Source organism: Camarhynchus parvulus, chromosome 20 (genome assembly GCF_901933205.1).
Source record: "Camarhynchus parvulus chromosome 20, STF_HiC, whole genome shotgun sequence".
Classification (NCBI taxonomy): domain Eukaryota; kingdom Metazoa; phylum Chordata; class Aves; order Passeriformes; family Thraupidae; genus Camarhynchus; species Camarhynchus parvulus.
The window spans coordinates 4,401,796-4,426,091 of record NC_044590.1 but is presented as its reverse complement, the minus strand read 5'-3'; the positions used below and the strand labels follow the sequence as shown (position 1 = coordinate 4,426,091).

Here is a 24,296-nt window from a genome sequence, read left to right as displayed (position 1 = left end):
TGGGCAAACTGAGGTTTGGGTTCCATTGTAACCAAAAACTCAGCGGGGAGACAGCACAGTGAGGTGTGAAACCCCAGCCTCTGGTGACTCAGAGTTTTTGTAGATGCTTTCCAAAGGGAGCCTGCTCTGCTTTGGAGAGTACAACTCCCTGTCCTGCCTGCTCAGAGGGCTCCAGACACGAGATAAAACCAGGCAAGTGAGGAACAGGAACAAATGACTTCGTGATAAAGGGGAAAACTGCTGATAAATGAAATGATTGAGACGCCAGGCTGGCAGAGTGCCACTGTGAGAGCTGCTGTGATGAGCAGGGATGTTTTCCTTCCCATACTGAGCCTGTCAGCCTTAATCAGATGTGCCTTAGCAGAGTCTCTTACACCCAGGTGAGCATCCAAAGAGAGCAGGAGGAAAACTGCTCCATGTCGGGGACAGGAGAGGGTCTGGGCAGAGCAGAGCTCCAGAAAAAGCGGATTGATATATGGAGTGTGAAATTAAATGCCCTGTTTATTAACTTGAAAGAGGAGGGAGTAGACCAAGAGGGATTTTTGATAATCCGAAATTGTCCCAGCTGTAAGGGAGACCTTTGGAAGGGTACCTTGGGCCCTTTCTGGGGACTGTGTATGACAAGAGGATGGAGCAGCAGCCAGAAGCCACTACAATAATTGAAGGCAAAATTTAATTTTCCCAGATCAGGGCCTTAATCAAACAGCATTTAATTTCTATGCTTTTTTGTCAACTAAGGGATGTGCAGGATCTGTGCAAGTGTCAAAGGCCTTTGGGTGACCAGAGCAGGTTCCATCGTAGCAGGGGAAATTTTATAAAGAAATTTGCACTGCAGAGACCCCCCTGACAACCTCCCAGGTTCCTGTAATACGGAATTAACTTCACATTGCCACGAGGTATGAAAGAGGAACTTGCCAGCCCCCTTTATGGGATGAAATGCAATTCCTGCAGTTACAAAATTGGAGGAATGTAGCAGTTTCTTGGCTATTAGCTGCAAGAGGGAATTTCAGCACTTCTGCTCTCCCCAGTTCTGGCTACATTTCCGCTTAAAAAACATTTATGTAGGGAAGTGCTGAATTTCATACAAGAAGCAAAATGACCCTGAATTTAGTAGGCTACATTATCAAATACTCAAAAGTAACAGACTGAAATGAAAAATTGCAAAGCATAATTCTGCCAAGATAATTAATCCTTGTTAACCCATGACCTGATCATATATGATGCTGCTCTGACGAGCTTACTGAAATGCTATAAATAATGCCAGCATATTTTATTTTCTTTGTAGGCATAAATATTGACAAATTCATACTCATTAAACTTCTGCAAGCTGAGAATTATTTCTGTTCCTCAAATGGGGAACAGGCAGAGGAATTAGGGCTCTTTTTTCAGAGGGATTCACTGGTTTGCAGAGTCCAGTTGGAGGTGCTGAATGCAGTTTTAAGCCTTCTTTATGCACAGAAGTAAAACTGTATTGATTAAATCCACCCTCACAATGTTACACCTTTTCCCCCACCCCCAGCTCAGACCTGTTTCTATGTGCAAGACACTCCTTTTGCTGAGTTACATCAGTTCCCTGAGCAGAATTATTCCAAAAAGGAACTTCTTGCACATGTAGATAAACTGACTGTAAGTTCTGGGCAGTAATTCTTCAGTGATAGAACCAGTCCATAAATGTAACTCCAGACTGAGGATACAGGTGCATAAAAGAATTGTTGTGAGACAAGCTGGGGTGTGGATTTAGAGTGCTTTAAGTCCCTCCACAGGATGGCTTCATGCCACTCATCACCTGCCACAAACCTGGGGTGTCTTATCCCACTTAAGGGTACCATGTGTGAGCTGGAATTTTTTCAGGCTACGTTAATTGCAAACAATAGTCCTTATCCCAGTACTGATAATCTCTGGTAATTACAAAGGAAAACGGACACTGTGGATAAAGAATTCCTTCAAAACAAACTATTTTTGCTTTGGTTGTGAGTGGAATTCAAATGAAACCATCTCATCTGTGGTCCATGCTCCAAAGTCTCAGCCGCCCGTACAAAGCAAGGGAAACATCCCCAGACCTGCATCCCTATTTTCTTCAGAATCCAGCTGAACATCTTAGCTCTGCAGCAGATTTATGAGGAGCTGATGAGGTTCTAAGTTTAATACTCTCCAAAACACTGGTGAGACATGTACTTTTGGAAAAGCAAATGAGCATTTTTCCTGCTCCTACAGCAGTGTTGAGCTCCCGTGGAGCCGCTCACCACGGGTTCAGGTATATGAACTTACACTGAGTAAATCTTATTTGTGTGTTGCTGTATTTCTCCACTTCTCAGACAAAACCATGCTGGGAAAGAAGAACCAGAAGCTGAGGTTCTTCACTGCAAGAAAAGCAAGGCTGTAGGACCAGGCTCCATGTGGAGCTGGTGGGACCATCCTCTTCAGGCAGAATGCAAAGGGATTTAGGACTCTGCTCCTTGGTCTCTCTCAGAAGAAGCTGGAGGCTGTGATAAGGGTGTGTCAAGAATTTTGTGAGATGGATTGACTCCCGTGGGGAGTAAGGTGAGAACATGAAATGTATTTAATTTTATCCTAAGTTGAACTCACATTTGTGTCCCAGAGTGAAAAGGTTTTATCTCACCCCACTAACAGCAGTGTTTGCCTCTCTCTCTTGGTTAATGGGAGCTGTATGGATTTTTCATTTCTTTTTTCTCATAGGAAATGTAAGAACAGTGCAGATTTAGAGATGTATTATCTGCCAGCAGAAACAAAGTGCTACCTCACACCAGCTGTAACAGGTCCTTACTCTGAGTCATTAAGGTCTCTAACGAAGCCATTAGCCCAGGGAATCACTGGTCGGAGCCCTTCCCATGGAAAACACCCCACAGAGACCCCGCTTTCACTGCTCTGTCTGGAACAGAAAATACCATCCTAGGCTGGCGCCTTCTTTGGTCTAGACATTAGAGGGTGCATGTGTGAGGGACAGGGGTTATCCCAGAGATTTGGCATTGTCTGTGGAGAGATGCTGGGCTCCTGGCATGCTGAGAGGGCAGGGGCAGGCACAGAGGGATGAGATGGATGCAGGAGCATCTCTCCAGGAGGTTTTTCCACCTGCTCTGCTGTGTGCAGGGAGCAGAGCCCTGGATAAACAGGGAACTCCTGCTCCAACAAACCCTTCTCTCTCTGCTGGAAAGCTGCAAACAGAGCCCTGGTCACGCTCCAGGGGCAGCAGGAGGTGTGGATGGAGGGTTTTATGGGTTAGCTCCTGCAGTGGCAGGTGGGGTACATTAATCTGATGCTGTTTTTCAGCTCCCTTTCCAAAGGGAAGGGAATGCTCAGCCCTGTACCCAGGGGCTGGGTGTGCAGCAGGACTGGGCCTCGGGATTTTCACAAAATGGGAGAAAAAGCAAACAAAGACAATCAACAGATGGAAACCCTCAGATGGAAGGGGACATAGTGGCTATTTATTTAAAGAGCTGTTACGTCCTAATGGAAATTTTCAAGAAGCATTCCATTTAGAACTAGCAGAGGTTTATTTAGCCCATATTTTCTGTTTGTTTTCACTCATTTTTCATGTTAAAGAACATTTGCTACCAGTACTCATCTCCAGCATCTTCAATTGTGTATTCCCCGGCATTACCCGGGTTGCTACGGAGACAACTGAGATGCCACAAACAACAAAAGCTCTTCTGGTGCAGGAGCAGTGCTCCAAGGAAGGAAATAACCCTGGAAAACATGATTTCCACCAGCCCTTGCACACAAGCATGGAAAGTGGGGGACATTTATGGGACAATCAATATGCTGGACCCTAACTCTAAACAAAATATTTCCCCAGAGCTGCTCCCCTGTTGCCAGCTGCTTTTCAAGCTGCACAAAAGCCACAATCCATATTCCTCTAGACTTGATGCCAAAGAACATTTTCTACCTGGATTTGAATAATGTGAATATATTAATTAAAGTTGATAATGGCTGATAATGATTCCCATCAGCAGTAGAATGTTGCTATATTTATCATTATTTATGAGATCACCGTACCTCACTGTAATTTATACAGAGAAGACTTGAAGTAACGTGACTTGACATCTTAACAACTTTTCTGATCACACCTTTAAAGCCACAGAACATTGTTTTCTCAGACAACCAGATCAGTATGGAAAGGAAAGAGATCAAGCCCCCCAGGTTTTGCTTTGATCAGCTTACCCTTGGAAAGGAGTTGACTTTGGGAATGGCCACAGCACTGGCAAAAATAGGGGACAATTTAGGGGACAATTACAGCTGCAGTTTAGCATTTGTATTAATTATGGCCGTTGCTTTGCAGAACTCTGCAGACAGAAGTGGGGCTTCAAGTAAAGAGAGATGTGGGAGGGAGAACAGAAACTCTGCATCTTGTCCTTTCTAAAATCCATCAGGAGCTGCCCCCACGTTCCCTGGCCTGAGCAGCAATGCCACAGGGGTTTGGGGCTGGCAACCCTCCCAGCTGCTCCTTGGGCTCAGGGAAAGAGCATCTCCCCTTAGGCAGCCCTGAGGGGCTCTTCACGACGGGAGCTTTGGCAGCAAATTGGAAGAAGCATCTTGGAAAAGCCAGAGGAGGCAGCAGGAGGAAGTCTGGAAGGTGTCTACTCAAGCTGGATGGGTGGCAAAGACTGGACCCTCCCTCAATGGGGAAGAGAAGGGATGATCCCACTAAGGAAGCACCCAAATCCTCACACAGGGGTGGATCAGTAAGCTCTACAGCCCCGTGGGGTGGAACTCAGGATTGCCTGGTTCTCAGTCTGGATGCAGGAGGCATTTTTCCTGCTGCTGCTGCTCTGCCTGGGCTCAGTGGGGCTCCAGGTGGGGAAGAACCTTCCAGAAGAAAAATTAAGAGAGTCAGGCACTGAACGTCAGGCACTCCCAGTGCTTTCATGGTAGTGTAAGCTAAAACCAGCTGAATTATATCTGACTTTAAAAATTCTGTTTAATATCAGGTCACTGGTTATAGACATGCAAGTGAAAATTCTGAAAAAAACCACCAAATATCAAAGTAAGCATTTCCTATAAAGCAGGTCCTAGTGATATAAAATTTATAAAACATGAATTCATAAAATATGCAAACCAAATTCACTTTTAGCTGGCATGGCCAAAACTCAGAAACATCAGTAACTGACAGACTGAGGTCAAAACAGTTCAGAAAATACAACAAGCAAAAAAAAAACCATCCAGGAACCCCCAAATCTCTCAAAGCTGCTGACATCCCTGCTTTTGGTTTCAGCAGACCAGGGCACAAAGAGAGAACAACAGGAATCTTCTTAAACATTTGTTGTTAAGGTAAATCTAAAATGATTGTCTAGCACAATGTTAATTACATTGTACAGCAATCAAAACAGAGACGCCGAGTCTAATGAATCCCTGCTCTCACCTTTGGAACTGAACTGGAGTGTCTTGTTCACCTCCTTATTAGCCCATAAATATTCTAATTAGGAAGCAACTCCAGATGAATAGGATTAGCAATAAGGACATTTTAGACTAGGTACACAAGAGATACTCAAAACTCTCATGTCTTATCTAAGGCTCTCCTGACATTTATAATCATGTAGAAACGCTAAATTTACATAGCTCTGCCTAATTAGACATGGTTGCAATTATGTTTGTGGGCTTCCTTTTTTTCCTGCCCAAGTATAACTTACACTGTCAACACAGGAAGCAGGAACTGAATAGAAGCTCAGCAAGAAATAAAAGTGTTTTCTGCTATTTATTTTTTCCTGGTTTTAATTTGAAATTCATATTTCTAAGCTTTTTTTTTTCTTTTTCAGATCCCAGGCAAGAATTGGCTGTTATGGATCCAAGTCCAGACAACTGCTGCTTTAGATGTAGGAAATGTGTTTTTTTTAGATCATCAGCATCCCAAGAGCAGGCACTAAACCAGGGCAAATTCTGCAAAAGGTGACACGTTCTGCCTGCAGCAGGTGGGTTGCTCGTGCTCTTGGTGACAGCAAGAAACCAAGAAACTCCTTTCCTTTGAGGACTGTAAGGTCCCTGAAATCCTTATCCTGCTCATGAATTTTCCTAACTGCCCTGGGGTTTTTGATTTCAGTCTCTCTCTCCAGCCTGAACTTGGCATTTCTACAAGAATCCTGTGTTTATCTTCCTTGGCCTTCAGAAAGCTGCTGGGAAGCAGATAATCCATCACGTTGTGTTTCTGTGCAGCAAATGTTGGCATTATTGGGCAGAGATTTGATAAATGATGTGTACATTAGAAAACTGAATTTCAATATATTGTCTTTGATGTCCATAATCACAGATAGAGTTCTTTCACCTCAGCTCAAATATAAATCAAGGTAAGTTATATGCACTCAATTCAACATGCATATAAATTCCTCTTTCAGAACTGAAGCACAATCATGAAGGCTCACCTGTGTCAGCAGACTCACCTGCACAGAGCTCAGGCTGCAGACAAGGTAGGTGGAGATGCCCATACATATAAAAACCATCAGGACTGGGATATTAAGGAATTCCCAGGACAAACATCCACAAATCCATTTTCCTGACTGCTAGATGCTTAATTATCTCTACTCCGAAATATTTTGTTTGTCAGAAAACCAGGGTCTTTGACTCCCACATCACGTTGCAAGCTCCATGCCAGTGATCAGAGAATCATGGAATCATGGAACAGCCTGGGTTGGAAGGGACCCTAAAGCTCATCTCCTGCCCTGGGCAGGGACACCTTCCCTTACCCCAGCTTGCTCCAAGCCCTGTCCAACCTGGCCTTGGGCACTTCCAGGGATGGAGAAGCCACAGCTTCTCTGGGCACCCTGTGCCAGGGCCTCAGCACCCTCACAGTAAAGATTTTCTTCCTAATATCTAATCTAAATTTGCTCTCTTTCAGTTGGAAACCATTAAATGGCTCATGCCAGCAGAGTCACAGAGCCCATGGAAGCCAGGCTGCCTGGTAGCAGAGGTCAGTGGCTCCAGGCAGAGCAGGACTAAAGAAAACTGTCTTAATAAAGACTCCTGAGGAATGAGACGACAACCAAAGAACAGGATGAAAACCTCCTGTTTCTAGCTTCACTGCTTGGAACGTGGGAGAGGTGGAAAAACAACAGTTCTGCTCCAGCAGGTTTAGAGAAGCCAAAATTAAACAATTAGGAAACCAAGTCTCCTCCTTCAGCAAACTGAAGGGAAGCTGATCACGCAGCAAAGTGACCCTGGTGAGCACTCCAGGCTGCTCCTCACAGCCCACGCTGGAACATCCAGCAAGGCAGCCCCAAAGCCCAACTGCAGCTTCCCAGAGAATTCCACAGCCCAGCTCCATGGAGCTGAAGAGAAGGGGCTCAGTATCTGCTTCTCAAAGGACATACCCAGCAGGTTTTCTCTGGCCAGGACATCAGCCCCGTGCCTGCTTCCTTATCAAGCCTTCTTATCAGGGCTTGTATAGGTCAAGGCAGTCGGAGCTCAAAGTCTCTGATGACAGCCCAAGGAGCTGAAACAAAATCAATAACCATAGAAACCCCAAACCATGCCCTGCTCTGCTGTGTTTAAGATCAATCAATATGCATAAACGACCAGTGCCAGGCACATCTGCACTACTTGTGCACATAATCAACTTTGTCTTGTCTCAGCTTAATACAATTTTCCACCATATTAGCAGCCTTTATGATATCCTGTCTTCTCAAATAGACGCGGTTTGGAATCACTGCATAGTTCAATTGGATTATTGGACTTGCACACAGACCCACACTGTCACACTTCCTCCCCCCCAGACACACTCTTGGTGACAGCCTCTCCTCACTCCACCGAGGTTGGGATTAGAGCCATGTTTGAAGTGTTTGCAAGGAGGTGACATCCATGGCCACAGCCAGCTTCCACCAAAACCTCTGGCAGAAGAATATGTGTGTGTGTGTGTGTGTGTGTGTGTGTATGTATAATTAAAAGACTGGGAAAAGGAATGAACAAACTTATCAAATGCCATGCTGAAGCATCCATTAAAAACTGCACACACTTTTAATGACTTGGGTGAGGGTTGCTGTTGCATAAATTTATTTAACGTTAATGTCCCTAGTTTGCTGTAAATTTCACACTGTGAAATTACCAGGGCAGTTCTAATGGAGCTGAAGACTCCAGCTGCACTCCATGATAAAGGAGGAAATAATTATGAATTCCTCTGGGAAGCCAAAGAAAGTCAAAGATCTCCTTCGAAAGTGCTCCCAGCTGAGCTGCTCATCAGCCAGCTGAGGAGGTGCAGAGCCGGGGGAAGTGGGATGAGCAGGACGCTCCCGCTGACGATGGCGCTGCCATCAACTGACATTTAATTTGGAAGGATTGAAAGCTGGTGTCTGCAACAACTTCTGCCAAGAAACATTATGAACAGTCAAGACAGAGCATGGAAGTGGTTTTGTGTTCCAAGTTGGGATGATACTGTGTAATTTTACATCTAATCACCTAGCGCGAGACAGAACCGGCGCACACAGCTCCAAGAGCTCGTGCCTGCAGCTCTGACAGATGCCTGGATCATGAGAGGATGCTGCACTATGTGTGTTGTTCTACCTAGGATGGCATTCTCTATAACCCTTCAAATCCAGAGCTAACAGCCTTTGCAAAAGTTTACAAGAGTGGAGAAAGTAAACTCCCCGCTTCCACCCTCCTTAATCTTCTACCCCTACAAATGTCTCTTCCTTCTGCTTCTGTTTCTCCCTTTTATCTTCCTGTTCCTTCTTGTTTCCTCCACACCACCATGGGCTGCCCTGGCCAGCAGTGCTCTCCCTGCAGCAGGAGAGCCCACCTGGACAGTGAGCAGCTGGGGCACACCTGGAGACCCCAGCCCCTGCCTCCTCCCCACCACCACTCTCCTTGTCTGGCACCCTCCCTTCTGTCAGCTTGGACTTCAGGCCCCCACGAGCAAACCAATCATGGCTCACCCCTGAGTACACCTCTGAAATGATAAAACAACTCATTCCTGGTAGAGGAATCAGAGAAATGTAAGAAACAAAACCACCTAATGGGGCAGACAGGCAGTATTTATTCAGTTCCTCCCAGTGCATCACTCATAATAACGTCTTGCAGTGTACTTGAGGCTTGTTCCCTGAGAACAAATATAATTCTTATTTATAATGCAACAAAGGATAAAGCAGGTTTCCTGATTCTGATAAGTGACTCTCTGATTATTTCTTCAATAAAAACTGTCATATCTTTCAGATTATTCTTTCATGTTTTATTCTGGTTTGGAACAGAGACAGCACAGATGAGCATCTCTGCGCCTTCAGTCACTTGGTTTATTTCCTCATTTACAGAACCCTGGGACCTGCTAGAAAGAATTTCGGTGGTGCTTTAAGGACTTTAAGGACCACTTTCAGTGGTGCTTTGTGGACTGGACTTGCAGCAGTGAGTAACCAAGGCCTGGCCCAGGGTCACCCTTTATCAGGTAATTGATCTGTGAGGTGAAAACAGGGGTGGAGGGAGTGAGGCACTATCACCTTGGATGGTGACAAAGGGCTCTCCTGGAACTGCAAACACCAGCCCTGCCCAACAAACAGCAACCCAAGATGCTGCTGGGGAGCCTGTCAGCAGAATGCCTGCTCAGTGCATCAGCACGCACCAGACATTGGCTTGATGCACCGAAATGGGGTGAAAAACGTGAAATGAAATGTGATCACTCCTTTGGACTCTCTGCTTGCATTCCAATTTCTCTGCAAAATACATGCCATATTATTTACTGTGTCTTCTTTTAAGGTAGCTGTCACCATATGACTTAGAAACTCCAAACATACTAAGAATGGGATTTTCTGTGTCAAAATGTCCCATTGAAATTCAGACACCTCCTTCTCACAGTCTGTGCAACACTGCGAAGCAAACAGGGCCCAGACCTTATTGGGAAAAAATCCCCAAACAAATGTTGTGTTTATGTAACCATCTATTTATTTAGGGCCACTTCAATCAGATACAGCTGGTTAGACTTGAAAATAACTGCATGTGAAAATGCAAACAATAATTTATGTAACTTTAAATGAGTTTTTGCAAGATGTTTTTGATGCATTTTCCTTGAACGCTCCTCTGCACATCTGGATATGAAGTCTGTAATTTAGCTTTCCTTATTCCCTATGGAACTTGTATGGAAAGGACTGTGCCCCTCTGTGAACTGCCCTGGCACAGAGTCTGGGGTCAGCAGTGTAGCACAAAATCCATTTCTCAAATGTGTCAGTCAGCCTTTGAAGATGCTGATACTGCAGGCAATGGTCACTCCGAGTTACATTAGCGGCTCTTATTGCAAACACTGGAATTAGTTTTCAGAAGAACATCCCTAAATACCCATTTTGATATGGTTGGATGACAGTAGTGGCAGAGACCATATAGAGAACTGAAGGGGCCTGAGGATGAAAACTGGTGGAGAATATTATGACAAAATGGTTTTTCATCACAAGATGCTAAGAGTGAAGCTGCTCCCAAGGACAGGCACTTGAAAGCTCTCCCTCGCTTGGAATTTATTTTCACATTGCAAAAGAGTCCTTTTAAAAATGGTTTTAATGGTCTGAGCTAACTTTGACAAAAATTGATCTTTCAAAATGTCAAACATCATTTTAAAAGACCAATATCAATGCGACATTTTTGCAGCTATTAAAACAAAAATGCTAAATCTCTCCAGATTTTATTTTCTGACTGGTAATTACAATTCTAAAAAATCATTCTTTGGTCCTAATCTGGGGGTGGGGAAAATGTTGTGGGGTGCTTCCTGCTTAATCAGGATCATCTGCATAAATGATTGCTGATGCTTCAATTTCTAATCTGATGGACAGATCTGAGAGATTGTCCCACTTTTTACTTTAGGGGTTCTCAGGGATTTGGCCATGGCCAAAGGAGCTGGGGGTGGGCTGCCTACCCTAAGAACCCTCTGATGCCCTGCAGGCTATTTTTTCTAGGGAAGTTTGCTCAATCGCTTTGTCAAGCACTGATACCCTGAAGTCATGAGGCCACCCAGTTCCTCTCCAGCGCTCACTGGTGGAAGCTGCTCTGCTGCTTATCTGTGGAGCAGATTTTCTGATGGTGCACAGCACTGGTAACCTTCCAGATTGTCTCTTTATTCCCAAATATGCTTTCTTTCAAACCACATCTAGCTGCTGATTTACCAGCAAATACTGTTCATTATCTTCTCTGTCAAACATCATCTTCTGATATCAAACATATGGGTGGGGAGGGAACTGCACATAATTTACAAACCTAGTAATGCATTTCCCATCACACTCCTCTCCATTGCCATGGCCACAAAAAGATGGAATCAGCCAAGATGAAAGCATTTTCAGGGCTGAAGTTTAATGGCTAAAATAATTACAGAAACACACACATCTCCAAAACAAACCACTTCCAGAATGAGTAATGCGTGGAGTGTCCTCTCATCTACTTCACACCAGCACAGGCTCCCCTGTGAGCAAAACACACCCCATATAGGGGAGGGGATTTTGATCCCAGCACATCTCTGAGGCTGGGCCAGCTCCACTCTGCTGCAGGCAAACCACAGGGTTGGTCCTGAGCTCAAGAGACAAGGATGCTGCTCTTCTGAAATTCACCTTCAGAAGGTGACCACTATGATTCCTAAGTAGGCATTTTATTTGGCATGTTCCTGCTTGGGTGGCATCAAACCCTCCCTTTAGAATAGCAGATACCTGGCAGAAAAGCTTCCCACTTCTACAAGAGTCATTTGTTGCTGACTTACAGACCCTGACTCTCTTCCTCAGTCTGGTCAGTTCACCCCTCCTTGGGCATCTGCCCAAACCTTGAACCATTAAAACAAAATCCCTCCCTATAAACTGAGGTGAATTCCATGTTGGTATAAATAGAAAACTACGATCTATTTAATTTTCAGGCATGTATAAGTAAGTTGGAAAGACCAACTTATTGAACATCTGGATAATATGAGTCACTGCATTTTTATGCAATTAGTTACCAGTGTCAATTTGAGCCATCAGATTTAAGGTCACTGAGTATGTGACCTGTTTACTTTAACTGAAAAGCACATTTATTTTTCTGAAAAGGCATTTAGAACAAAAAGTATTTTAAGTGCAAAAAATGAATAGCTTGAATAAAACATGACTGTATTGACATGTACTCTATTTAATGAGGACTTCTTACACAAAGTCCTCAGAATTTTTTAGAAAACTGGAATAACAGAACAACAATGAAAGGAAAATATTTAGCCTAAAAATTAGAAGAAAAATGGTGAGGTTACCATGACAAAAGAACAAACTGCCTCACTGCTTCGGCTCTGCTACTACAGGCTCCTAGACGCTTTAATGTGCATTTCTGGGAAGAATAACTCACAGCTCCATCCTGCCTGCATGTGCCACCTTGCTGGCCTTATCCATGAGTCCTCTCTCAGCCTGCAGTGAATGGAGAACAGCCCAAACCTCAGTACCTGATGTTGTGATTATTTCTAGCCAGCCCAGCGATGCTCACAAGTGTCTAACAAGAACAGTCCTCCCCTTCAAAGAGCCACCTTCTGCCACCTTTCTGGGTACTAATTAGTACAGAATGCAAGGAAATAGACAGGATTCGTGATGCAGAACAGCAAACACCCACATTTCGGTCCCTGTGCACACATTTCTGTATTTTTGGAAGTATTACATCCTCTACAAATACAAACGCCACGATCTTGACACTGTTCCAGATGAGATGTACTATAAAAACTCTAGATACATCACAATTTAAATGATACTTTACAGAGCATTAACAGCCTCTCCGCTGTTTACACTGAGAACTTCCTATTTTAAGAATATTTCAGAATACAAGAGACTGTATTTGGTCTTCTGACAGTCACAGTCCTTTGCATTCAAGCTGCCTTCTTCTTATGCCCAGTTAAGAAAAGTAACTGATGCAGGGTGAAACATCCCACAAACTCACTCATGCTCTGGCAAATGTGTTGAAGACAATATTTAAGCAAGAAATGGAGCCAAAGATGCTCACAGGAATGAATTCTGCTATTAAAAAAGTAGTACTAGGTCTAGGAAGAAGGAGTTAACAAAGTCTCTCTTTAAAATGCTAATAACAGACAATGGTCTGTGGATAAGTTAATTAGTGGAGCCAGCTTGTGTTTAATTATTTCACTTGACCTGGTGCAGATTTAGACAATAATCCCTTTAGAGAGGGGAAGGGGCTGTTGGAAAGTATGTGATGTACCAAAAGAAAAACTTTAAATCTGCCTGAGCTGAGCAGGTAGTCTTCTATCTGAAATTGGAATGATACACTCTTCTCCACTGTAAGACAAGCTCAAATAGAAAAAGAAATGCAGGTCTGAACCAGAGAGATTATGCTAAGGACCTGGTGAGCTTTCCACTCCAATACTTAACTTTTTTTTTCCTCCTCCCTATTCAGCTGGGATTTTACTACTGAATAATGTATAAACCAACCCACTGTAGTCAGAGGTGGGATTTCATGAAGAACTTGAAACAAGTGCAACCAGACTGTACCAGAACTCTCTGAACATATTAAAATGTGTGTGAAGAAAGAAAAGGATCTATAGCCTATTAGTACATGTGGAATTTTCTTACTGGAGAGGCTCTGAAGATTTCCATATTTAAAAGAGGGAAACTGATTAGGTGGGGTGTCAGTATTCTTGCTTGGACTCTATAATCGGATCCAATTAAACTCAAAGCTTTGTTTTATCTGAATAGTTCAACCCCAAATCATGCAGCTTTTCAATTTGGTAATATCTCTTCAATAGCTCACCCAAATATGAATAAAAAGCCATTACAGTTCCACATGTGAGTCAGTACAGACTCCTCCAGAGGCTCCAGCATCTAAATGCTAGCAATACTGAAAGCAAGCCAGGTGTATGAAGAGAGTCTAAGCCAAATGGGGGAAAGAATTTAAAAACCAAATTGGGAGCTACTCTGGCAGGCAGTAAATAGTGTCATAGGCACTGCCTGGGTGGGAGGAAACTCTTCCTCTCAGCCAAAGGGCAGGACTCACTCTTGGTGGAATTGGCTCCACGGGAGATGTAAACTGGCTGCAGGTTTCCATTTACAGCCCAGTTCTGAGGCTGGAGCATCCTCTTCAGGAAGGACACATGGTACCCTGGGACAAGGGCTGAAAACCTACACACCAGACCAACAAAACCAGCCCCACTGCTCTGTTTGACCCTCTTTATTAAAAATGCACTCTGAAGGGGAATGAAAGGCCTCAGGACAGGACAGGGCCAAGATGATTTCAAGCAGATCACACAGCCAGGCTGAGCTCACACAAACTCCAGCCAAACTGTGCCAACACAGTCTCAGTTTGTACAGCCAGGTGATCTCCAGCCTGTTACACTTGTGTCCTGATCATGCTCCTGGCGTACCTTTTTGGGAGATAAACACCATGGCTGTTTTGCTGTCTGCTCACAGGACTCCCACAGGTTTCAAGCTATTTACCTGCCTCTTTCTTTGGAAAGCTCTTTTATTCTTTGAAAGTCTCTCCTATCATACCCACTTTTTTTCCTACTCATGCTATTTTCTTCCAAGACCATGGCTCAGAGCCCTTCCTCTATCAGGTTTACTAGTCTACCTAGCTATCAGGCTTTTTTTAAAAGAAAAGTAATCAAAAAACCCTTTCTACACACAGGAGCTCTAAAGCTGATTGCCAGCTCCTTGACAGCAATCATGCAGAAGAGCAAAAGGTACAGATCATTGCAGAAACACCCACCAGAAAGACACACAGGCACTGCCATTTGAGGAGCTCAAATGGGGAGACATATTCCTTCTGGGAATTGTGACAAGGTTTCAGAACCACTGGCATTGTTCCCTTCTCAATAAAACAAATGGTGTGCTTTCTGTGACAAGGATTTGCTCACATCTTTCCCACCCTGCAACAAAGGCTATGAGGGATCCCTTGAGCAGTGCTGGACCAAGGAGCAGATTTGAGCCCTTCCCCTCTGCTAACTGCTGGTATCTCAAATTAGAGCAAGCGGCCCTCCACTGAGTGCACAACACACTAGCAAAGCACTAAACAGGGTTAATAACATGATTCTTCTTCACTGATGAGTGGTAGTGCTCCTCACCATAATTTGCTGAGAAAGGTCATTCTTGTCTGTAATGAGAAAATGAAATGCACTGGAATGATGGAGCAAACTCAAATCAGTCCTATGTACAATGTAGAAACATAAACCAGAATCCAGCATAAATCTGCTGGCTAAATTCAGCTTATGGCTAATCAGCTCTTCCTTTGACAGGATATGCTGCTGTGGAAATCGGATAATTTTGTAACTGAATAATTTAACCAGTTTTATCTTTAAGTAATGATTTCAGGCATATTAATACATAAAGCTTCAGTATTTACATTTTCGTTACATGGCCCTGAAAAATTACAAGGTATCAGGGATAAGGTAGTATTCACCAGAAATGATGTGCACAGAGTGGATTTGATCCCTCAGAGTGACTTTGTGCTCCACAAATCCCTGGGATGGCACGTGGCTGCCAGGCAGACAGCGAGGGCAGAGCCTGCTGTGTGACACCACGGGGACAAACTCCTCTTCAGTGGCAGAGGGGCAGAAACACATTAGGGCCAAGGCTGGAAGGGACAAGCAAAACAGAGTCTGACAGAGGATGCTGAAGTATTTTACCTGCTTATCCTTGCTAAGACTCTGGTAGTTTATAACTGCCTTGAAGCTATGTTCCACAAGGACTCCCAATCACTGCTTGAATGCTGTGAGAAGTGGAAAAGCCACTTAACCCTGGAAGTCTGTTCCAGTCCTTCATCATCCCAGTCACTTGGGGAGCCTGCAAGTCTGGAAGCTAAATACAAGGACTTGTGTTCCAAATTCATAGAAATGGATGTGCCTCGCTGGCAAAATAATTACAAATCCCTCACTCTGGTTCTCCTCCTGTGAGTTCAGCTGTGGAGGCATTTTTCTGCATGTTTTAATGCAGTGATATGGGAAGTTCATCTTGAAAAGCAGGATACTCATGGCTCCACAGAGTCTAACAACCTTGTTTTAGTTCTTCTCTGGAAAAAGCAGTGACAAGAACATGAAAAGCAGAATCCCTCTCATTTTAAAGAACTCCTGTAATAGACACAAATAGCAAACAGGGTGGATGTTGGATTGTGCACGTCAGAAGGTGACGTGCTTGTAGCAATTCTGCATTACTCCTCTCTGCTCCTCGGAGAAGGCTAATCTGACTGAGGAAAATGGGAACAGGAGCTCTCAGGATGCAGTGAAGCCATTTAGATGTCACCTTCCCTCATTCCTTGTATTCTGTCAGTACACACACTCGAGTGATAATGTGCCCAGGTAAAGTCATCCATCACCGGTGTGGTGTGGGATCCCTCAGCCTCACACTGCAGCAGATGTTCCTCCAGCCCTGCTCAGAGGAGCAGAGGCAGCTTTGCAGAACATCACAGTGATTATGCAATGAGGGAAATAATTAGCAATAGGCCATGGTAATTTAGAACAGAATAAATTCCTTTTGCTGCATTCCAGGGGTGGATGAAGGATTGAAAGCTGCTGGACTCCACTGTCAGGGGAAGTTTCCTGGTACAGAAAGCCAGGCTCAGCCTGAGTTACCTGCTGGCTACACTTGGGTGATTGTCTGGCTGGAAGAGGCAAACCCAGACTGAACCCACTCTATTTGGATAATCTCAGACTAGTGGATGTCTCTCTATGGGAATGTTTCACAGGAATCTCAATGGCTAAAGTCATTCCTGCACCAGGGCAATGCCTTGTGTACTCCCAGCCAGCATTTCAATGAACAAGAAGGTTTTGAAAAGCTATTGCCATGACCTGGAGATAAATGTACCCAAAATAGTTACTGCAGATGGTAAAAAACCATCCCTGCTCAGTGTTTGGAGTAGTGTACAGTTGTTTTTTTTTTTTTTCTTTAACATAACATTTCAAATTCTGCATTATCAGAAATGTGTAGCTGCACCGAACCCAGAGTTTTGGAAAAGAAATCAACTGTGTCTGCTAATAAGAAGAACTTCTCCTCTTCCCCACAAAAATTCTGCCATTTCATTCATAAATAAAATAAACCTCTAACTCAGTTGTTGGCAGGCTCTCCCTTTTATCTTTCACTCACTTGAGAAGGACCAGCAACATCACGTTTTCAGAAAGCCAAGTGCAGTAATCATAGAATCGGATTTCATGTATTTTTAAAAGCATTTGCAGCAGCAGAGATCCAATCACTTTTAAAAGAAATACAAACATACAGAAATTTGGAAGAAGCAACTCAGTGCTCCTGACTGCCTTCATTTCTCCAGCACCAGATGAATGTGCTGGGAAGGGACTCCTTTCTAAGGGACATCTCAAAAAGTTAGCAACATTATACTACAAGCACCACAGTGCTGAAATACTTATTATCTCAAATAAACCTGGGTGACATTTGAGATGTCTCAACATTTATTGGCCTGCCAGCAGAGCCTGGGATCAATCACCTCCTTTTCTCTCATTCCTTTTTTTTTCCCTCCTGCCTGCTCAAAGTCCGTGTTCATAAAATATTTAGGAGAAACTCTTCAGAGGATGATATTGCCTATACTATAGCCCCACTGCAGGTTTACTGTGCTACTGAGACAGATATTCTGCCACCAGAGAAATCAAAATTGGTCATGGGCTTGAGTTACTGCACCAGGAGCACCATCAGACTGACAGTCTGGGCTTGATCCCACCTGGGACACGGGGCTGAGTGGAAGGAACAAAGTAACATGTGGAACAGATCTGGTCACTTTTGCAAGGTTATACAGAGAAATGTTACTTTTCAGGATGGAAAACAAAAATATGAATGCTCTGCTTGTGTCTGAGACTCACCGCACCCTTTCTTACCTCTTGCAATTTTCTTCCCAGTGGAAAAAAAAACCCAGATTAATGAAATGTGGAATTCAGACGTGCTGCTAAATGAAGCCGTCAGTCTGGCAGCATCTCGTGTAGTGCCACCCACTCCTGCAGCAGCCTGCCATAAATTAAATCAGCTGCCATGGTCCTTCCTACCCCTGAACTTTGCCACAACCTGCTCGTCTCATGCATTCACAGCCTTCCCTGTAATTCACACATTCTGTGCTCCCACCATCACACGATTTTCCCCTCCTAATTTCATTAAATCAGCTGCAGATTTCCTATGCTACTCTGATGTTTTCCTGCAGCAAGTATCTGCTTTTACCCTTCTCATCAAAACCTGGCTGTCTGAATGTACTTCTGAGCCTCTCATGACCCTAAATCCCTATAATTTCCCCCCTTAGTTCAAGGGATGGGTGTTCCTTTGTTCCACCCTTGGCATTTCTCACCCTCAGGCATCCAGGCTTACATCAGGCTGTTGCTAAACTGTCTTCCTTTAATAATTTTTATGAAGTGCAGTCCAATTAACTTTATCTTCCTTGGGGATCCATTCAATTAAGTGCAGTCATAATGAGTGAGTGGACACAGAGCATTGTCACCATATTTACATCCAGATTAATAGGAACCAGGTAAGATAACTTTAAAGCCATCAATATTTTAATACTTTGGCTTTTGATTGTGCTATCTTCAGTGTCAGGCACATTTAGGAGAGACCAGCATAATTTGAGAGGCTGAGTTTTTAATTTCCTCCATGGTTTGTGGAAATGGGGGTTTAGAAACAGCAGCAAAACTACCGACTTGGTCTTAAAATAGGTTTCTCACAGGTCAAACAAAACACTTGTCCTGACACTAACTAAGCTAAAACTTCATCCAGTTCATTTCTTCATGGATTGAAGGTAATTTAGGAAACCAGCAAAGAACCAATATTTAAGTGGAGATGCTGAGAACATCAGGAAATCTCATTCAATGAGCATGCAACAGAAATGCTGAGCTAGGAACACCAGTTCTGAAGTGACTTTTCTCCCTTTTGAAAGACAAATGCTGGATCTGGAACATGGACGTGTCTCTCAGATATGGAATAGCTCCAGAGGTTATTTTTATGCCTGCTTTGCATTGCAGAAACAAGGGAGAAGGATCCAATGGAGACTGAAAACCTCATCCTGTATCACCACAGCTTAACTTAATCATGTCTCAGGCACTGATAAATGTGTCAATAAGCATTTGGAGAAATAACTGGTATCCAGGGAATTTATCTTGGTTATAGGAGTTTCAGCTGAATAGGTCAGATTTGTTAACATTTTAATTTACACAAATCTGCATTCCAAATATTGCTCTTCGTCTCCTTTTCCTAACGACAAGGAAATGTCAGCAGCAACCCCAAATTCACTCCTTTAATAGCTTCCTCAAGTTTTCAGGAAAAACAAACAAAAACAAAAAACCCAGTCTGTGGTACAGTAATGGGGATGTTTAAGCACAATTTTTAACTTAGATGCAATATAACTTTATGTTAATAAACCAGAAAGTTTTGCCAATTCCAGATGAAATCCTGAAAGCAGGAGAGAGAGCTGGGAATAAGCATGCCCCGTAGCTTCAGGGCAGCCCCAGGATTATGCCCAGAGCTGGTTGTTCTGCCTTGATCCAAGTGTCCCCTGCCCACCCTTGTACTCAGCCTGGGACACTCAACACCAGATTTCAATATACAACGTGCCAGCTGTGATTTCCTGGGCCCTGTGCACAAGGGAACTCACACAAAGCACATGGTTCCCCTGCAAGTTTTTAAAATACTCCAGATGCAATGAGAGCAACAAAAAAGATTCTGCCTTATCCTTTCCCCCTAATTATCACCTGCCTCTTTTCTGAGCTGATTTTCTGAGATTAAAACCTCTCTCCCACCAAGTTATCCCAATCTGTGTTTCTGAAATTAATATAAACTGACGACCTTTCTCTGCCCATAAAGCCCAGCATTCAAATGCTGGCCCCCGCTGATGTCAGGGCGGCAGGAACAGTTCTTTCATTTCCATAAAACCAGCATTTTCCTGCCAGAATTCCAATTTCTTCTCTGAGTACTCTGCTACCATCCCCCTGGGGGCTGCCAGCAATCTCTCCAGCACTTGTTTCTCCTCTTCCACTGCAAGCCTGCCTCAGGCTCCAGCACTGCCTGGGATCATCTACCTGCTTAAGATTCAGCCAACTTCCCAGCTCTTGGAATAAAAGGAGCAGGGAAAGGTCAAATCAGCCCTAGGTTGTGCTTGCAGAGTCTTCCACGGCAGGTGGGAAGGAGCAGGTGCTGGAGCTCCTCCTGCTCCCCCAGCTCTGCTTGCTGTCCTCGCATCTGGAAAGCTCTCTGCTCTCCTGACCTTCTCCTTGGAAAGCTGCTCCACACAGCGTGTCCCCCCTGGGCCAGCTCACCCTGAAACGGTGCTGAGGGTGAGCCCTGTGCTGCTTCCAGTCAGCATTCCCATCCCCATCCCCATCCCATCCCATCCCAGGTGTCCCGGGATGCCCCTGGGCTCCACATGTGCTGCTGAGCTGCTGCTGGGGCTTTTATCTACTCTCTGCAGCTGCCTTTGGGATTCCTCCCCGAGCTCCCTGAACCAAAAAAAGCAGCCCCAGAGATGGGAATGAAATGGGAACAATCCCTGGCAGGGAATGTCTCCTGACTGGAGCCTGGCACAGCATCAGCAGTGGGGCCAAAGGTGTTCTGCTGGTCTGAGGGGCACAGGAAAAATCTCCAAGGTTCTGGAGGCTTCACCTCTTAGAGTTTATGTCCCAGGCCCACATGTGGGGACTCCTGCTTGCCCTGCCATTGCCACAGAGGAGGAAAGGAGAGCAAGAAGAACAAAACCAGTTTCTGGTGCCTTCTCCCAGAAACGCAGCACACTGGGCTCTCCCAAACTGGTCTCTCCCACTGGATGTGTTGGCTCTGGGGACTGCCCAAAAATAAACACCCGAGCCTCAGACTAAGCAAGCCCTTCCTTCCATACTCTCTGTGGCCCATTGTTCCCATCACTTAGCCCACAGAGCCCTCCCAGTTGCATTGAGCTGAATTCCATCACCTGCACATCCAATAGGGAATAAAAACAAACCTGAAGTTCTGGGGTTCTCTCCCTTTACACCCACTGATCCCATCCCCTCCTTCCCCACTCACTCCATCCCACCACTGACACTGCACTGGTTTTTGTTTAATGTGTGAGGCATAAATGCTTTGTCCTGGAGCTACACCCACAACCACAGGAGGCAGAGCTCTGAGAATCACATTATATAGTTTACACTGGCAGAGTATTATTTTGTCAGTAAAAGTGAAATTTCTGCTGCATTTGGAAAAGCTGCACATTGTAAAATGCCAGAAAGAAGAGGCACTATAGGCAGAACATCACACAAACCCCAAATCAATAGAAGACATTTTACTAGTTTGGAAATGACACAAGGACATGAAGTGTGCTGAGTGCAGGCTGTGTTCCTTTTCCAGGGATCACATGCAAAGAATTAAGAAAGATAGGTCTAGAAAGAGCCACAGATGTCTGGCACTTTATCTCCCCTCAACAGAAGTGGGGACAAATGACCATTTATTCATCCCCCTATGCCTCCTGGAGTATTTTCTACATCTTTGAGTTTTACAAACTTAGGAGAGGAAAATATCAGCTCCTGTAGTTTGAAGATTCTCTCAGGGTTTCATTGACTGATATGGATTAAGACAAAAATATCACATCAAAGCCATGATGGCCCACAGTTGCTGCAGAAGCAAACACTGTGATCTCCACACCTCAGCTCCAGCTTTTAGAGCCTTGGCATCAAAGACAGGTGTAGGAGTGTCAGGGGTAGGATGGTGGGGACGGATGGAGACAAGAGATCTCTGAAGCCAGGTCGTGGAACTTGGGGTTTATTGCAAAGGGCCTGGGTGCAGGGCCCTGCTGGGAGCTGCCAGCCACAGCTCAGAGCAGGCCCGAGAGAAGTAAAGACAGTGGTAAAGAGGATGAGAGAGAGAGAGAGAGGATGAGAGGGTAAGAGCGTAAGAGAGCGAGGCTCCCCTTACAATACAATAAATCTTCTGTGTTGAATATTCTAATTCTCACTAACCAATCTAGTACAAGGTACAAATTCTATAGCATTTACATACCGCCTATAAGAATCACTACATTACCATACTGTGTTACATTTTAAACCCTGAAAACTCCTCTTTGGACCCCTTCTGCTAAGCTAGTGGGGTCTGCTCTGACCCTTGGACCTGCCTGCAAGCAGAGGGTGTTGTTTCATCAAAAGGGGATCACCTTCAGCCAGCCACACCATTGTTTTCCAGTCGTTCAGTAACTAAGGTATCTCAAAGCTTGCTTTCATTTCAATCTTGCTTACAGTTTCCATATTCTCAAAATCTTTTGCCAGGCAATCATATTTATAAGGCTTTCCTGTTTCATCTTCCCCAACAGACAGGGTTTGTGCTTTTCACATCAGCAACCCTCAACCAACACCTGGTAAGATGGTGTCAAACTCACCTCCCTGTCGAGGCCAGCAGCCACGGTGACGATGTCCCCTGTCTCGCTGTTGATGGTGAACATGTTCTGGGAGGGGCTCTGGGGGGTCTGGGTGACGATCCTGTACCTCACCATCCCGTTGGCCGTGGTGGCGTCGTCCGCGTCGTTCGCCGTCACCGTCATCACGTAGGTCCCTGGAACGAGGCAAGAGGAGTTAGCAGGGCCACCTCACTGCACAGCAGGCTGTGGCCCCTCTGACCTGGGGGCACGAATTTTGTTCAGAAATGCTGTGGAATAGACAGCTCGCTTCAATCCAGACAGGCAAGGCGAGGATTATGGAAATAGCAACACTGCTGAGATGGATGATCTGGAAGGATGCTGATTACACGTAACTGGTAGATAGAGAGAAGTTATGTGAGGGTATCTATGATTAACTTCTAATTCTTTCAGTGATTGTAAGTTTTAGGGCAGCATTTTTTGTCCTGCAATTTCACAGATTCTCACAGGAGATTTTTTTTCCCATCCAATCACTGCATTCACATGCATTGAGAAGCAGAATTTAATAGTGGAAAGCCCATCAGCCTTCTCAGCAGCTTCAGAAGGACACCATCAACATGCCCATGCCCAGTGCAGCAAGCAACTGCCTGCCGCTTCCAGTTCTTGGAGAAACATCCACCTTTCTTGTCCCTCCAGGATTAAAAAATCCATTTCTGCAGAGCAAATACAACATCTGCTGCCCAGCAGGACAGAAAATCAATGATTTGGTATGTGTGGCCAGTGATGTATTGAATTGTTGGTTTGTTTCTTGCTAATCATCAGTGTCTTCATTTGCCTTGCAAAAAACAAATCCCTCCATTCTCGATACTGTCGGAGTGCACTGATGCACTGACAGGCTCATTAGCACTGGAGTTTGGCAGCAGGGTGTTCTGCTAAAGTGGGAAATTATCATTATGAGCGTAAAAGATGTTACTTGATTGGATGGACTCCTGCAGCTGCATGGTCCTGTGACCCCCCAGAGCTCACAGGGCCCAGCTTTACACTTGTTGTATTGGTGGGAGGGAATGAGTAGAAGGGCAGGCACACACTGCTCACACAAAGCAACCTGCAACAGTGGATGAGTATAATGATATGAGACCTGAGAAGAGGAGGGGGAGGCAAGAGAGAGACAGCAAAACCAGACATAACCTTGTTTGTGATCACCAAACCCAACAGCATCCATGAAAAGAGGGAAGGTGCCACTTGAACACTGTGCACGTGGGAAGTCTGAGCACAGACCAACTCATGAGCCTGCCATGCTGGAGAGATGCAAAGTGCTCCCAGCGAGAACCTGAGCTGACTTGAGATGGAGCCACATGTGGCTTTACAAAAAGAGCCGAGTTTGTTCTGCTCTCCGGGTTAGATGTGAGCCATGGGCAAACTTGAGGCCATGTGGCTGCATCAGCATCGTGCTGTGTCTCCTCTGGCACACCCAGCCTGGTCACACTGGGAGCTACCACACTCCCAGTTCAGGAAGACCAGAGAGCTGCAGAGCTTGTATCTGTTTGCAAAAGACTTGAAAAACACCACATGCTCTAAATGGCTGCGGCATTTGGTACCTTAGCCAAGTGTTTTTAAGCCACTCAGCATGCAGGAAATCCCCCCAGCACCTTTCCCAGCTCTGGGAAACCCAGTGTTTCTCAGTATTAGCAGAAGTGCAAAAGAAGTTTGTACTTTTGCACTTGTGTGAAGTGCTTTGCTGATCTTCCATCTGCCTCAATCAGGCTCTTTCTGTTCTCGGTGGTGATACATATATTCCTGTGAGTCTTCTTAGTTCAATAAGAATTATAGATTAAAAAATAAATGAATGTGTAAAGCAAATCTTAATGATGAATACATCCCTGTTTTTCTGCAATAATCCTGATTCACATTTGTGAAATGAAAACAAACTATTCAACAACTTTAACATTCTCCTGATCAATAAACTTCAGAAGACGGAAGGAACACTGAATTGAAACAAGGCTGTGCAAGCAACAAATTTTCTCTATTTTCTCTACAAGCATTCGTTTTTTTGCTCTTTTGCAAAACCAGTTATCACGAGACAGCTGATA

General features: G+C 44.5%; 1 protein-coding gene across 4 annotated transcripts in view; it reads right to left on the bottom strand.

Moving 5' to 3' along the window:
* CDH4 (cadherin 4) overlaps positions 1-24,296 on the bottom strand; it is a 416,711-nt gene that overhangs the window by 52,543 nt on the left and 339,872 nt on the right. For all 4 annotated transcript variants that reach the window (XM_030963158.1, XM_030963159.1, XM_030963161.1 and 1 more), the window contains one exon: positions 22,231-22,403. In XM_030963158.1, coding sequence (XP_030819018.1) covers positions 22,231-22,403 — 173 coding nt within the window. The remainder of the gene's footprint in view (positions 1-22,230; positions 22,404-24,296) is intronic.